The 15,693-nt window shown below is 40.5% G+C and overlaps 1 protein-coding gene across 5 annotated transcripts in view; it reads left to right on the forward strand.

The window, feature by feature from the left end:
- LOC146710953 (zinc finger CCCH domain-containing protein 7B-like) overlaps positions 1–14,969 on the forward strand; it is a 25,054-nt gene extending 10,085 nt beyond the window's left edge. For 4 of the 5 annotated variants that reach the window (XM_085453631.1, XM_085453633.1, XM_085453630.1 and 1 more), the window contains 17 exons: positions 1,776–1,856; positions 1,985–2,027; positions 2,130–2,302; positions 3,641–4,244; positions 4,772–4,833; positions 4,925–5,018; positions 5,195–5,356; positions 6,377–6,591; positions 7,264–7,364; positions 7,507–7,688; positions 8,140–8,225; positions 8,562–8,722; positions 9,643–9,748; positions 11,112–11,220; positions 11,373–11,509; positions 11,631–11,800; positions 12,540–14,969. In XM_085453631.1, the coding sequence (XP_085309757.1) occupies positions 1,776–1,856; positions 1,985–2,027; positions 2,130–2,302; positions 3,641–4,244; positions 4,772–4,833; positions 4,925–5,018; positions 5,195–5,356; positions 6,377–6,591; positions 7,264–7,364; positions 7,507–7,688; positions 8,140–8,225; positions 8,562–8,722; positions 9,643–9,748; positions 11,112–11,220; positions 11,373–11,509; positions 11,631–11,800; positions 12,540–12,720 (2,667 nt within the window). In that variant the 3' untranslated portion in view covers positions 12,721–14,969. The other variant, XM_085453635.1, reaches the window with a different exon arrangement.
- Positions 14,970–15,693: the final 724 nt, after the last annotated feature.

A 15,693-nucleotide genomic window follows, 5' to 3' on the forward strand; every position in this document is an offset into this window, starting at 1 on the left:
CCTGTCTTCATTTATGTTGGAAGTGATAGCAGAGCTGTACGTTTGATTTTTTTCAGAAATCTCTCAGTCAGAACATGCTATATCATGCTTAGGTAACTAGCGAAACTAGCGAGCTAACTTCCGCTAGCTTCCTGCTAACTTCTAACTCTGTTAAATGTAATAAATTTTGTTTTCATGGATGCCTGGAAGTTAAACTTTATAGTTACACCTGGTAAAGCAGCAATGCTGATCGTTTTATTAAAGATGAAAGAATTTAGACAGTTTTTAACTCTCAGTGATGCTGCAGTGTTCGTTTGAACTGAGGATTACGGAGTTTAGGACCCAGATTACTCCCAGATTTAAGAGCATCTTAGTCCGACAATAACGACGGCCGCTTGCATGTTCTGCAAAAAAATGTGCTTTGTCGTGTATCTGACGGACAAACACCAAACCAGTTCCACATCACTGAAGTTGCACCATTTGTACAAACCAATTCTGGTTCATCTGTTTCACTCAACAATCGGCCATGTGCGTATGAAAACAAAAGCACTGCGCATGCGTGTTCTATTCATATTCTATCGCGATATTTCATTTTCCTATCGTTGCCTAACATTATACCGGTATTACCGTGAACGGTATAATATGGCCCAGCCCTAGTCTTATAAAAAGTTTTCAGTAAGAACTGTATATAAATCTGTTGGTTAAATCAGCAGCAGCACTGATTTGTAGAAGCAAGATACAGTACAGTGTAAACATCTTGAGCCACTCCTTATTACTGTTACGCCACTGAACACTGATCTATGAATCAGTCAAGCATAAGAAAGGCACTTAAGGTTCATCAAAGGATGAACCAGGGCTGTGTCTTTATATAACAAGAAACTTAGCAAATAATGTCTGTGAAGGTTCTCAGTCATCCAAGTCACACCAACTCTCTGCCATTTATAATCCAGTTTTGAGATCCCTTCCCAGACGCCTGGGATCTCCTGATCTCAGGAATTCGCATGATAAGGTGGGGCCAGGTTTCACAATGAACTCACCCGAAACTCTGGCTGATTGGGACCCACGCCCAGTTTCACACCTTGGCTCAGGCGATTAGAGGATCATCAGGGGGTCCTTTTGTCCCTCTGTGGGGGGATACTCCCACTAGGTTTATATCTGGGACTCTCCACCATTTGACCTTAGAACTGAAGAAGCTTCTCGGATGAGAGGTGAAACGTCTTCAAGTAACTTAAAGAAGTCCAGACGCTTTTCTTTGCAAGCTCCTTTGACCTTAGCAAATAATGAATTTTAAATAGTATCTTCAGACACTTTGTAACTACAGCCTGTCACAAAAACACATCCCCAATTCTTAGTGAAAATAAAATAACAACAAGGTGATTCCCAAATTTTGCTAATTAACAACTAGCAAAGACACAGGACCTGAGAGATGTCCCCAAGTCTTAGCCCTGTGACATACTGGTGTCCAGGATGTAAGTGGAAGAAAATTGCTGCATCTTTAAATCCCTGTTAATGTGTATGGAGGAGGTCAGGAGAGAGATTTCATCACATTCCTTTTTTCATTCATGTTTAGTAAAATTTAATCAGTTGTCTGCATTTCTATTCATTTAATTTTTATTTAAAAAAAAATGAAGGCATCCAATCGAAGGAATGCATTTTTTTCCATAACTGAAACGATGAATACTTTTTAACAAGATGAGGTAAACTTATCTGTGTCTCAGTCTCGGTGTTGTTCATCGCATATATGTTAATTGTAGCTTGGAGCATATCAGTAAATCCATTCGTTTACCTGTTGGCAGGACCAACAGGTGAATGAGCTCGCACAGGAACTGGCAAACCATCTAGGACTGAAGATTCGAAAACCTTACGTCAGCGCAAAGGTGTGTAAATGTTTAAATCTGGTTCATTGTGGGTTGTAGGACTTTATCAGCCTTCAGCTTAGTCATAGTCAGACAGGACACAGTCATTTTATCAAAAATCTGACAGCGATTTATGTTCTTCTCTCCAGATGTCAGGCGGTAATGTAGAAAATGGTAATGGCGTTGCACCAGGTGGGAATTTTGACATTTGTGGCTCTGTTACTCTCTGTTCTTGATCATTTTGTACACAAACACAAGAATGGTCCAAGTAAATGCACTTCTGTTCCTTTTTAGTCAACTTCCCCAGCGTGCCTCAGTCCTCATTTCCTTCCACACCTACCAGCTGCAGCACACCTACTAACTCTGCAGTACCTGAAAGGTCGGGCACTATCGAGGACTCCGAGCTGATGGGAGATGACATAGACAGTCTGCTGGACTGTGTTTCTACTGAGCCGGAAACAGCTGAGGTAAACTCCAAGTGCTGTGTTTTTTTTCCTTTCAGAACAGCGGACTAACTTTTGTTGCTGATGATGGAAGATGATGTTTGAGTGATATAAGTGCTCAAATGTTTCAGTTGAGTGAAAATCAGACACGGTTTACTTCTTGTTTTGAGCAGCTCACCCAACACAGGGAATTCTGTTTACCTTTTACCTCTTTCAAGGCAAAGTATGGTGAGTCCTTGATGAGGTCTGAGTGAAATGCAACAATACTTAGAAATTAAAGAAGAGTCTACTGAACACAGGCATATTTTTTTGTTTTGGAAGATTCAGTGTCAGTGGTTTTCTTACAGACACACAAAATATCAACAGATCTCCCTAACTTTTGTTATTTGTAGTTATTTATGTCAGTACTGTTTAAAAATAATCTTGTTTTATTGTCACAACAAAACATGGATTATTAGTTTATGCTCTGCTTGGATTGGCAGGTTGTTGAGGATGTGCCATTCCAAACTTATTGCCAATACATTTGGAAAGTTGCAGAGTGCCCTCTGGTGGACAACATTGGCAATTATAACATGTTCGAAAGGCGTTTCTCAGAATCTTGTTGGAGGGTTTGTAGGTGCTGATGCTGATATACCAGCAAAAAGCTCATTTTGTCCAATATATAATATATGTTTTTGTGAATATATCTGTTGGGCTGTAAGATATCTGCTAATGCTTGCAAGCCTCATCAATAAACTGCATGGGTGCAACTCCCAGTCACACATCTCCTAACTGGCTCTAAGTAACAGGTTACTAAAATAGTATAATTTCACTCAGCTAAACATCTTGGATAGTTTGTATCACGCAGTAGGATATATTTTTCAACAAATAATTCAATTTAAAATGCTCCAAAATGCATTAGAAGACACCAATCTGCTACAATCTCTGTGCCAGGATACCTGTCAATCAAAGCAACCCCCTTCTCTAACCTCCAGTATCTAGATGGGGAAGAAATTATATTTCAGGGGCAAGCAGGGCCACTTTATGCCTCCTTTTAAACACACCCCTGCTTGGAAGATTAGAAACAAGCTGTCAAAACAGTAGTAGTTGCTAACATAACTTGGGGACAGAAATGATGAAGTAAAACTAACAAGCTAATAGGCATCAAGGACTTTATAGAGTCAGGTGATTCCCCTTTGTGCATAGTGGTTTTATTGATCCATTACTTAGGCCAAAATATTGATTAATGCAGTATTGTATATGGGTTATTTACCAGCTGTGTCGGCCAGCATCCATTCCAACTTTCATGTTTAATTATCCAGTTGAGGCATTGTCATGTTTTGCTTATGTTTTTTTTTTACATCCTGCCTCCTTTCTTGACAGGACGTATTCTCAGTGCCCAGCGGGACATCCACTTGCACACAAAGAGGCCCATCTGTCCTGCCCGCACCGACACCCCAACTACCCCCGGCCTTTTTCAGCTCAGCCGTTAACCAACTCAACTCCTTGGACTCCTTTTCTGGTTCTGGGCTCGGCACCTCAGCTGCTACACTGGATATCCTAGACGACCTCTCGACCTCTGAAAAAGGTGGTGTTGCAGATGCTTCAAACTTACTACTGACCCCTACGAAGCTGGACGGTCTGGACGGTCTTGATTCCCTCGATTCCCTCGATTCTCTCGATGACGCCTTGGATAAGATGCCGAGGGCTGCTGCTGCTGAAGAAGTTATCGAGGCCAAAACAGAGCTGGATGTAGGAGAAAAGTCTCTTGATGAGCTGCTAGATGAACTAGATCCCTTAGAGACACTCTCTAATCCAAGCAGCCAGGGCGATCATGTCTCTAAAATTAGGAATAGATCCATGGACCGGCTTGACTCCCTTGATTCCTTGGACTCATTTTCCTCGATAGAGGGTGTTAGAGTAGTTTCGTCAGCAGTCTTAGTCGGGGGGTCTGGCCTGGACTCGCTCTCCGATTTCAACTCAGCAGGTGACTATGATTTATATCTGGCTTATTATAAGGGATGCTTTTTTGCTCAAACATCCACCGATATACACCGATTTGTATGATTCACATGCCCATTTAAAGATATTCAGAAAGGCTGAAGAACAGTTATTATTTAGTAATAACTGAAGCAGTCTGACCATTCTCCCCAGGGATTAACGAAGCATTTTCTCCCAAAGAACTGTTGCTCGCCGGATGTTATCTCTTTCTCATACCACTCTCTGTAAACCTTACAGATGGTTGCATAGAAAAATCCCAGCAGATCGGCTGATTCTGAAACATTCAAACCTGCCACATTTAAATCCTAAAGCTGAGTTTGAACTTCAGCCATGTCTGTGAGCCTAAATGCATCAGGTTTCTGCCGTGTGATTATATGATAAATATTGACATTAGTGAGCAGCTGAACAGTTGTACCTAATGAAGTGGCCAGCTCCCCTTTAGCGTCTGAGGTTGGTGCTTCAGCCCTTTTACCTCATGCAGTTCATAATTTATGTTCTCTCCTTGCTCCTCAGGTATCTCAGGCTCTCATAGTATTGCGGCTCCAGTAATGCGATCTCCAAAAAATCATTACAAAGTAAGACTGATGATCAGGCTTGTGTTACGTTTGCTTTCCTTGTATCTTCCTTAGCATTAACTGATGTCTTATTCTTACCTTGGAAACAAAGGCGAAGGAAAACCAAAGGCCGGGTGCAGTGTATAACCCTCTGTCCTCCACCCATGAGTTCCTGCAGGCCTGCTCTGCTTGCTACCCTCGAGAAGGTATGGTAGGATTTGAGTGACATCAAAATGGTCCTGCTGCTTATCAGCTGGTGATGGTTTTACAGTGTGGGAAGTTTGATGCCCTGCTGTTCTCAGTGGAACTTTAAAAGAACTTGTTTTCCTCTTTAATGTTTGATCAATATGTATTGTGTATTTGTGCACTAATTCCTTCACAGGTGTAGGGATATATACTTACGTTCACAAGCCAGACCTGGTCCACAACTGTAAGAGAGACATTCTGCTATGCAGACTAAAAGCCGACCCCCCTTTAGACTGGACCAGAGTGCGACCGCTGCCCATACTGAAGGCCTTTGGTGGGCGATTTCTACTTTGCAAAGGTAAGGAGCTCAAGATCAAGGTCACGAGTCTCTTCTATTTTTCATAGTTATTTACTTATTATTGCAGATAAATATGTCTTTAATGGTAAAGTCTGAAAATGGTGACAATCATACATTTATAAGTTGTTGCCAGATAATCAACAATAAGGGACTAGTTTCCCACTTTTTCATTCATCAAGTTTAATTTCTTTTATGATTAAAAAATACAATTAATAAAATTTTATTATACCAATTCCCTTAATTGTCTGACCAGTCTATTGGAAGAGAGAAGAATATTTTAATACACATTTTATGTATTTATTTATCTTTATTTAACCAGGAAAATATGACTGTTGACTTTCAAAATTTCTGACCTGTCCTGTTCTGGCCAAGACTTGTATAAACTAGTAACACACATACAAATACACACAGAAAAACCCCACACAAGCCACATAACATACAGTTGATTTGAAAAATGTCTAAAAACATCAAAAATTTATAAACTTCATTGTGAGTAAAGCCTGAAACATCAATAAAATTATTTTTCCTGTGCCAGAAACAAACAAGGGTGGTAATATTCAGGCAGAACATTTTCAGTAACTACATCCAAGTCATCTAAATTCCTTCAGTCAGACCAGTTCCTGAAGTTCAAGAGCAGCTGACTCATCACCATGTCTTTCCAAATATACGGGAATAGATTAGAGCTTACAGTCGTTTTAGTTTTCAAAGTCACCCCAGAGCACAGTTGGTTCTTCCAGAGATATTTTAAGGACTCAGTGTTTCTTGTTTCCATATTCCCTAACCAGGTGAGCATGTTTTGAAAACATTGAAAAATGTGATAAATTTGGGGAAAATTGTTCAGATTTTCTGTTAATTTGCTGCAGAGAGTTGAGAATGAGCCAGCTGTGGATTGCACACGAATACTGTGTGTGTGCCTGTTACTACACTTCAAATTTCTGTGCAGTGAAAGAAGGAAGGCAGTAAAACTCGCATACTTAGTGCGCTTATGTGAATGAAATGTGTGTTTTCTTATATTTCCAGAGTTGCTGAAGTCTGGAGAGCTGGGTGTGTGTAAGTATGGAGAGAAATGCACGTTTGCCTACAACCAGATGGAGATCGATGTTTGGACAGAGGAGAAGAAAGGGAGGCTGGACAGAACCCGACTGTTTGGCACAAAAGCTTTTAAACTGGACCCCGTGAGCAGCATCATATGCCTCCTACAGGAAAACAAAGGCACGTTCATGTTCCTCTGTCAGGTTAGTGCACGTGAGCTGTGTTTATTTGAAATCTCTGTTTTTCTCTTTGATAATGGAGCAGGGGTATAAAAGCTCTTTAACCTGATCGGATTAATGTTAAAGATTTACATGATGCACGCTGGAGTTTCTCCATTTGTTTTGTGTTTAAATGTTTAATCTGGAAACTTCAAAAGTACCACTTTCCATTTGTTCTTTTGAACTATGAGAGTTGAAAATGTGTGGCTACTAACCAATTTAAATGAACTATGGTACCCATTCTTCCAAGAGTGTTCAAATATTCAACCAGAATTATGCCAGAAGTTTGTTGATTGCTATCAAAAGTGTTGGCTGAGGTGCATCTTACTAAGGGACATTTAAACACAGATATCAGTGGTAATAATTTATATAACCACTTATAATTTGTATAATGTTAAACCTGTGTGAATTTGAAAAAAGGGGAGTTCAAAGACAATGCAGTTAAATCCAACGATAAGTGGATGTAAACTGCTGACTGTATGTTAGCCAATGCACACTATGTTTGTAATATTTGTGTCTGGATGTAGCACGCTTCCATCACGACAAATGTTCATTTCATTTCTAAGATGATCTTCTCCATCTTTCTCCCTTTGTTTCCGTCACCGGTCTCTCTTCCTTTCCTTTCAAAATCTTCGTCTTCCTGCCGTGTCTCTCCAGGCGTGCTATGACAGTAAACCGAGAATAATCAGTAAGCGCTTCCAAGACGATCAGACCATCTGCTCTAACTTGGATGTTCGCCACAACTTTGATGCTAATAAGTGAGTGTGCTTACAACATACGGGTCATTACAAGTCCTTGTTCTCTCACCCACTCTCACTTCTAATCCTGCACCAACTCTTTGCTCCGTATGCCTTCTCATCTGTCTCCATCACGCTTTCTTTTTCCCTCTGTGCCCATCAGGTGCTTGGCTTTCGTGGTGAGGACCCACAATGTGATTTACAAGAAGGTTCGCCCGTTGAGCATCCTGTGTCACATGGATCTGTGCAACCAAGCCATCCGGTACGGCTGTGTCAGAGAGGACAACTGCCACTACGCCCACTCTGTTATCGAGCTCAAAACCTGGAAGGTGCAGAGAGAAACAGGTGCCTGACAAATACTTTGCTTTACTGTTGTCATAGTACTGTTAATTACTGAGATCAAACTTAGAACAACAGATTGAGAGCTTGTGTGCTGAAATGATCTGAACCAAACCTGTGCTTTATAATAATGTCACACTATTATGTTTTAGTAGTAAGTGTTTAATTCATCATTTATATAGCATCACTCCTCCTTAGTATGCCATTTACAGCAGTGATGTAGTAGCAGTGTGAAAATTAAGTTGCACTGAAGAATTGTACTCAATGAAAATGATCTATACTATAAATAGAAATAATAAACAGTTAATTTCATTCATCGATGACAGAAAATCCATCGCGATCTGCCAGTATTTCCACTGTGGAAAACATTCACTGCCACAATATTCATTCAAAAAGTCCATCAAAGTGCACTGTTGTCCTGTAATCGTTCTCCTTCTTTATGCATTTTTATTTTCAGGTGTCAGCCCTGATGAGATTGTGAGAATATCCGCAAAGTATCATGACAAGCAGGAGCAAAACTCAAGCAAACAGAAAGGAAACAGAGTAAGAAGCATTGTGATGATCACTTTTATAGAAATAGTATTTTTCTTACTAACCCGTTCCAGTCTGGCTCTTCTTTAATGTTACTGTTATTACTGTAAATATGTGTTGGAGAGATGATGCTCTGTAAGGTGAATGTTTCATCTTGTCAACCATTCAGTAGATTTTGATATGAGGACGGTCATACTTATCATCAGTATGCTTGTAGTGGCCCGACAATGTGTGTGCGTTTGCGTTACTGCTGATACTAAATGCAGACTTCAATCCAGCAGCCTGTGACTTTATTTAACATTTCATCTGTGGACGAACGTCCCTTTTTTGTCATTTAAATTTAAACAGGTGCCTTTTGAAGGAGGTGGGAGCAAACCAGGAGGGGGAGGAGGTGCTGGGAAGAGTCTTAACATGCGGATGAAGTTTGCCTGCTGTCAGTGCTGGTTGGACGGCCTGATCAGTGAGCCAGACAAAGGCCTCAAGCACTGCGGTGCTAAAGCTAGACATGCGTGAGTAAAGTGAATACAGGTGCTCAGTTCCTGTACGAGTCTAGAGTTTTATTTTTAATATTTTATAATATTATGTCATATTAGGCGATCACTTCAGTGATTAAAACTTAATCATTGTCCAGTGCACCTCAACACAGCCAATTAAACTGTATTCAGACCTCCTGACCTTATGTGATTTTTCCCTCCAGGGTGTGTCTGGCAATGAATGAATGAATGAATGAATCACTGAAAGAGAAACACTTTTTGCACTGCAGCGACTTCTCTTGTATTTCAATTTTAACAGTAGAACCACCAGGGGGGGTCGCTTTGACCACGTCTTGCAACAACAGCATCAATAACAAGGAAGTCATTCAGCTCATTTTTCTCATATAAGAAATATTTAATTTTTTAAAAAACATTTAAGGTTAAGTTTTAGGATTTTTATTCATTTTGCAGTGATTTTTAATATTTCATTTTAGATCATAAAGGTAAAATATATAGAGTTTGCTAATAAGCAGCACACATTTTAATAAATACATTATTTTAAAGTACAACAGTGAAAGTTTATCACACAGTCCATGTTTTCTTTTCTTTTTGTCCCACACGCGGCAAAATTCACCATATGAAGAAAAAAAACTATTAAAAAAGTCATAAATAAGAGATGTTGGACTTTTAATCTAACAGAGTTACATGAATTTTAAAATGCCGAGCAGTCAAAACACCCCGCTGGGCATTTTGTGTTGAAGAATTGTTTCACCAACCAATCGAATGATAATCCCTCAATGTCTGTCACTGCAATCAAACAGAAAGTGCTGTTTAACTGCAGATGCACTGCTCTTACAAAGGCACCTAAATGGACCCTTTACAGCTTTTCTCTTCCTCACCAGATAAATCCGCCAAAGCACGGAGCATATTTACAACGTTTTTGTCGTCACCTTCAGGTGGACTAAAGACAGGCGAGTGCTGCTGGTCAAGTCCCAAGAGAGAAGTAAATGGGTTCAGGTGCGACCACTGCCACACGCCAAGGATCTCCCTGCACAGTATTATGTAAGTCTGCACTTTAAAGCAGAAGGCATTTAAACCAAGGACTTGCATCATAGACATCATCCCTGCACTGATACAAATGAGGACTTCCCTCATCTTTGTTACATTATTTGGTGGCATTTGTAGCGTTCCAGTAGAGAAGTTGGATACTTTGTCTCACAAATGGCACTGTGCGTTGTTGGTTGAACAGTAATGTGTTCCCCCATCACTGCTTAATTTCTTAAAATTTCACTTGTCAGCAGTGTTGGGGAGTAACGGAATACATGTACCGCCGTTACGTACTTAGAATACAAAATATGAGTAACTGTATTCCGTTACAGTTACCGTTTAAAAAGGTGGTATTCAGAATACAGTTACTTTGTTGAAATAAATGGATTACACTGCGGTACTTTCCTGTTTCATATTGTCGCGGGTCAGGACTGTTTGGGTTTTGTTTGACAGCTACGTGCTGTTGTTCCAGGCGGCAGCGCTACGGTTGCCATGGTTACAGGGTGACGCTCTCTCTCTCTGCGACTGTGTGTTTCCTGGGTGAGAGAGCGCCTTTTCGTCGTTGTTGTTGTTGTTGTGCTAAGCTAACAGGCAGAATGCTACAAGCATAGCTCTAAAGAATGTAGCATCATGGGCAGTGTAGTCCGTGCTGCAGGGAGAATGCACTGCCATACACGTTATGGGTCTGTGAGCGCGAGGAGGGAGAAAAAGGGGAGTGGAAAGGTTGGAGTTGTCATCGAGGAAAAACGGGAGCTGGAAGCATGTAAATATAATAATAACCACTTCAGCCAAGAAGAGTGCCTGACAAGCCCAGTTGTAAGTAAGCTATTAAGACTCGACTGTACACCGTGTTCGTGTTTTCCTCCGAAAACAATAAGTTCCGTTGGAGCAGTCTTTCAACGTCTCTCTCTGTCTCTCGCAAGAAAAGTTGACCCACACAACAAAGTAAAGCTATTTTTACGGCTATGAGCCGACAGGGACCCCGCCGTATTAGTCAGAGGTCCCTTTACTACAGTGCGGAGTCGTGGACCTTCAGTAATAGTAATAAATCACACGGCAATAGTACATTCACGTTGTTGTAAAAAGCATGATAATATATTAAGTAATCCAAAGTATTCAGAATACGTTACTGTCATTGAGTAACGTAACGGAATACGTTACAGAATACATTTTGGGGCATGTATTCTGTATTCTGTAATGGAATACATTTTAAAAGTAACCTTCCCAACACTGCTTGTCAGTCATTATAAATTCTGATACCGATATATCAGCGAATAGCTATTATTGTCCGGGCAGGCTCTAGTGTTGATATTTCAAATGATGGGGAAGGGCGTCGTCTGCGATCGGTGTTTAACAGCGTGATGCTTTCTCCTGACAGATGTGTGCACAGATTTTGGAGAAGAGGAAATGTAGCTACTCTGGGGTCTGCACCTTTGCTCACAGCCCAGAGGAGAAGGACATGTGGATGTATATGAAAAATAATGACTGTAAGTTACTAAAAGCAGCCAACGCTATTTGGTTTGATTGGAAAAATAAAGGAAGCACTTCTTATCTGCATGAGGAGGGAAGTGCAGTTTGTACGAGAAGAGGTCCACTCACTGAATGTCCTCTCAGTGATCTGATGTTTGTGTGCCTGTAGTGAAAGACATGCAGCAGATGTATGACATGTGGCTGGAATTAAGCGGTTATAATCGTCAAGCAGATGGATCCACGGTCAACCAGCCCAGCCCTGAGGAAAAATACATCACTATGCCCACTGATTATGCTGAGCCAATGGTGGGTTTCACTTTTCTCTCTTTGTTTCAACAAAGCAAAAGTCTGAAAATCTTAAAACTCCCATATTGTTCTTTCAGTTAGTAAGAAAAGATGAGAGTATTTCTTCCCGTCTTTATTTTAGAGTGGCTTTCACTGCCGCCTGTGTGGCAAACACAGTAACAGCGAGCGGCAGTGGCAGCAGCACATTTCCACCGAGAAGCACAAGGACAGAGTGTTCAGCTGCGAGGGAGAAGATGAAGCTCTGACGTGGAGCTACCGCTTCCCGGGTACACGCTTTGAACTGTGCTCCAAGTAAGAAATTTTCCTGGATCAGTTTGTACATGCAGACAATGAATAAAAGTGAGCTATTATGCTTTTTTTTTTTTTTTTTTTTTTTTTTTTTAAATTTAATAAATGCAGAAATTAAGTCAGCATATGTACAAGTAATCAACTTGAGCCACTTCAGGCTTCAGTGTCTGTTTTAGTCCATTTTCTTTCCTACTCTTTGCTCTGATGAGGTCATAGAGAGGGGAAATCCCGAGTATGGTCATCTCAGGGACACGTATGTGACTGTGACCACAGAGGCCCCACCCACTGTTTATGATGGACAGCCAATCAGAGAAAAAGCTGGCTTAAGTTGAGGATGAAAGGAGCTAAAACTGCTTGTTTCAGACAGAAGAAACTGACGGGCTGCACTAAGTCCACTGTGAACTGCAAATCATGCAAAACTACCTCAGTACAGTTTAAGAGTGAACATAAGTGAGAATAATAGATCCACTGTGTGAGGTGTAAATCACATGACCAGTTTGCAAAACCTGAGCTGTTGTAACAAACTGTGCAGCACAGGATATGAGGCGTTTGGGGACAGTACAGAGCTGTAGGTCACTTGTGTGCAGGAAGTATCCAGGTCCTAACATACAGAAGGACTCTCACACTTTATCATCCAGCAAAGATTAAGTTATAAAGTCTGCTGAGTGAGTGGACTAAATCGTATGGTAGTGTTTAGTTAAAGTAAAGCTCACAGCATAGTGTTTTATTTAATAACTGACAGGTTGGATGGCAGCTGTCCTGATGGTGCATGCTGTGACTACGCCCATAGCCCGGAGGAGCTCCAGGAGTGGATAGAGAGACGAGAGTTCTTACGACAAAAGCTGGCCAAAGCTAGGGAAGATATGCTCGTCATGCCTGATGAGGTCGACTTTGGAAAATACAACTTCCTGCTTCAGGACTAACAAGAATTTGACTTTGTGAGCCAATTTTGTAACTGCCAAACAGCATTTCAGTTTGTCAAGAGTTTTCAAATTAAAACCAACAGCAGCAGTTCACTCGAAGGCACATATATATTTAACAAACCTGAATTTAAAAAAGCGCATATTTTAATTTTCTTGTGACTTCACGGCGCTACATTCACAGCTCGTGTCTCTCCAGCCAAAACATTAACTGCACTGTGCTGTGAGCGTAAGGCTATGTGGTGCCACACTAAGAAAGAAAGAAAAAATGATCATCAGTGAAGATTTATAAAGGTTTCATATGCCATACCTGCAGCCTTCCTCGTGCCTTTGTTGTTTTACCTTCTGTTTGTGTTTTGCTCAATCAGGGAATGTTACTGAAGTGTGCCTTCATTGTGCAGTTCATTAAGAAAGGAGGTTTTCAAAACTTTCATTGTGCAATAAAATGTCCCCTATATGGCAAGCTGGCTTGTACTTCTGATTTGTACTCGTGCAAAGACAGCAGAGGTCCAATTTTGTGTTCTGTTTAATACATTTGAACTAATTGAGTGGTAAGGGAGTACTTGACCCCAATGACTATCTCAACCACGAAAGAATATCATTCCTTTGCCTTGAGATTCTTGGGTTGTTTTTGTAGTGTGCTTTGGATCATTGTGCATTTGCACTGTGGAGAGCTCTCTGATCACTTTTGTAGCATTTGTCTGAATCTGGGCAGAGAGTGTAACTCTGTACACGTCACCATTCATCCTGCAGCTTCTATAAGCAGTCATAGTATCAGTGAACGCTAGTAAACCAGTTATAGTGCTATCTGTATAAAATATACTGCCAAAAGCATTCAGTCACCCATCCAAATCATTGAATTCAGGTGTTTAAATCAATTGTATGGCCACAGGTTTATAAATTTCGCCACCTATTCATGCAGACTGCATTTATGAAAGAATGGGTCATCCTCAGGGGCTCAGTGAGTTCCAGGGTGGTCCTGTCATAGGATGCTATCTGTGCAACAAGTCCAGTCGTGAAATGTCCTTGCTGCTAAATATTCCACAGTCAGCTGTTAGTGGTGTTATAACAAAGTGGAAACGACTGGAAATGACAGCAACTCTACTATGAAGTGGTAGGACATGTAAAATCACAGAGTGTGTTCCGTGGATGCTGAGGCTTATAGAGCACAGACGTTGCCAATTTTCTGAAGAATCAACCGCTATAGTCCTCCAAACTTCATTTGACCTTTAGATTATGTCAAGAACAGTGCAGCCAGACCTTGATACAATGGGTTTTCATGACCAGGCAGCTGCGTCCAAGCTTTACATCACCAAACACAACAAACCGTCAGATTCAGTAGTATAAAGCACACACTGGACTCTAGAGCATAGACGATTCATGCTTATCCATATGGCAATCTGATGAATGATTCTGGATTTGGTGGATGTCAGGAGAACGGTACTTGTCTGGTTGCATTGTGCCAAGTCTAAAGTTTGGTAGAGGGGAGATTATAGAGCGAGTTTGGTGTGGAAGAAGTTGACTCTTCTGACCTCAACACAATCAAACACCTTTGGGATGAATTATAGCAGAGACTGAGAGGCAGACCTCATGGATGTACTTCTGGAAAAATGGTCAAAATTTCCCATAAACACTACTAAACCTGTGGAAAGTCTTCCCAGAAGAGCTGAAGCTGTTATAGCTGCAAAGGTGCAAAGGTATATGCACATGCCATAACATCCCGATCATGTTTGAAGGTAATGTGGTATTCTGTATCATTCTTGTACAAGTTCATCTTGTTTTCATCTGTTCATAGAATTTTCCAGAACTGTGAAGGCTCTTTTAGATGTTTTCTGCCAAAGTCTAATCTGTAACAAGTAGTTTTCACCTCATGATAAACTTTCTGTGTTTTTCATTCCTGAAAGCCTCTTTTGATTGTAAATTTGAACAATATGTCTGCCTCCTCATAAGTGTGCTGACTTGGTTAGATGTTGTGAAGTTGTTTTTGTTAACCATCGAAATAATTCTGCCCTCATGAACTTTAGCTACTTTAACATCTTCTGTGGTCTTTCAGACATTTTTACTTAGCTGGTCAGTGTATTTGTTCTTTTTAACAGTGCAACAGATTATTGATTTGGGGCTACTACTGATGTTTCTGCTGTGTATGTGATAGCTTTATTTTGATTTTTCAGCCAAATGAAAACCTCTTTCAGTTGAACTGCCCTTTATTTCGGTCTCGTATTTAGTTACCTATAAATGGAAATTCATCTCTTTATCTATACGCTTCATTTGTTGTGAAGTAAAAAGTAAAAGTCCTCAGCCGCCATGAAACTGATTGACAGCCTTAATATACAGGGAGTGCAGAATTATTAGGCAAGTTGTATTTTTGAGGAATAATTTTATTATTGAACAACAACCATGTTCTCAATGAACCCAAAAAACTCATTAATATCAAAGCTGAATGTTTTTGGAAGTAGTTTTTAGTTTGTTTTTAGTTTTAGCTATTTTAGGGGGATATCTGTGTGTGCAGGTGACTATTACTGTGCATAATTATTAGGCAACTTAACAAAAAACAAATATATACCCATTTCAATTATTTATTTTTACCAGTGAAACCAATATAACATCTCCACATTCACAAATATACATTTCTGACATTCAAAAACAAAAACAAATCGGCGACCAATATAGCCACCTTTCTTTGCAAGGACACTCAAAAGCCTGCCATCCATGGATTCTGTCAGTGTTTTGATCTGTTCACCATCAACATTGCGTGCAGCAGCAACCACAGCCTCCCAGACACTGTTCAGAGAGGTGTACTGTTTCCCCTCCTTGTAAATCTCACATTTGATGATGGACCACAGGTTCTCAATGGGGTTCAGATCAGGTGAACAAGGAGGCCATGTCATTAGTTTTTCTTCTTTTATACCCTTTCTTGCCAGCCACGCTGTGGAGTACTTGGACGCGTGTGATGGAGCATTGTCCTGCATGAAAATC

This window comes from Copadichromis virginalis, linkage group LG4 (genome assembly GCF_057382275.1).
Source record: "Copadichromis virginalis isolate Kocher_CV1m ecotype Utaka linkage group LG4, C_Virginalis_male_GT1.1, whole genome shotgun sequence".
NCBI lineage: Eukaryota > Metazoa > Chordata > Actinopteri > Cichliformes > Cichlidae > Copadichromis > Copadichromis virginalis.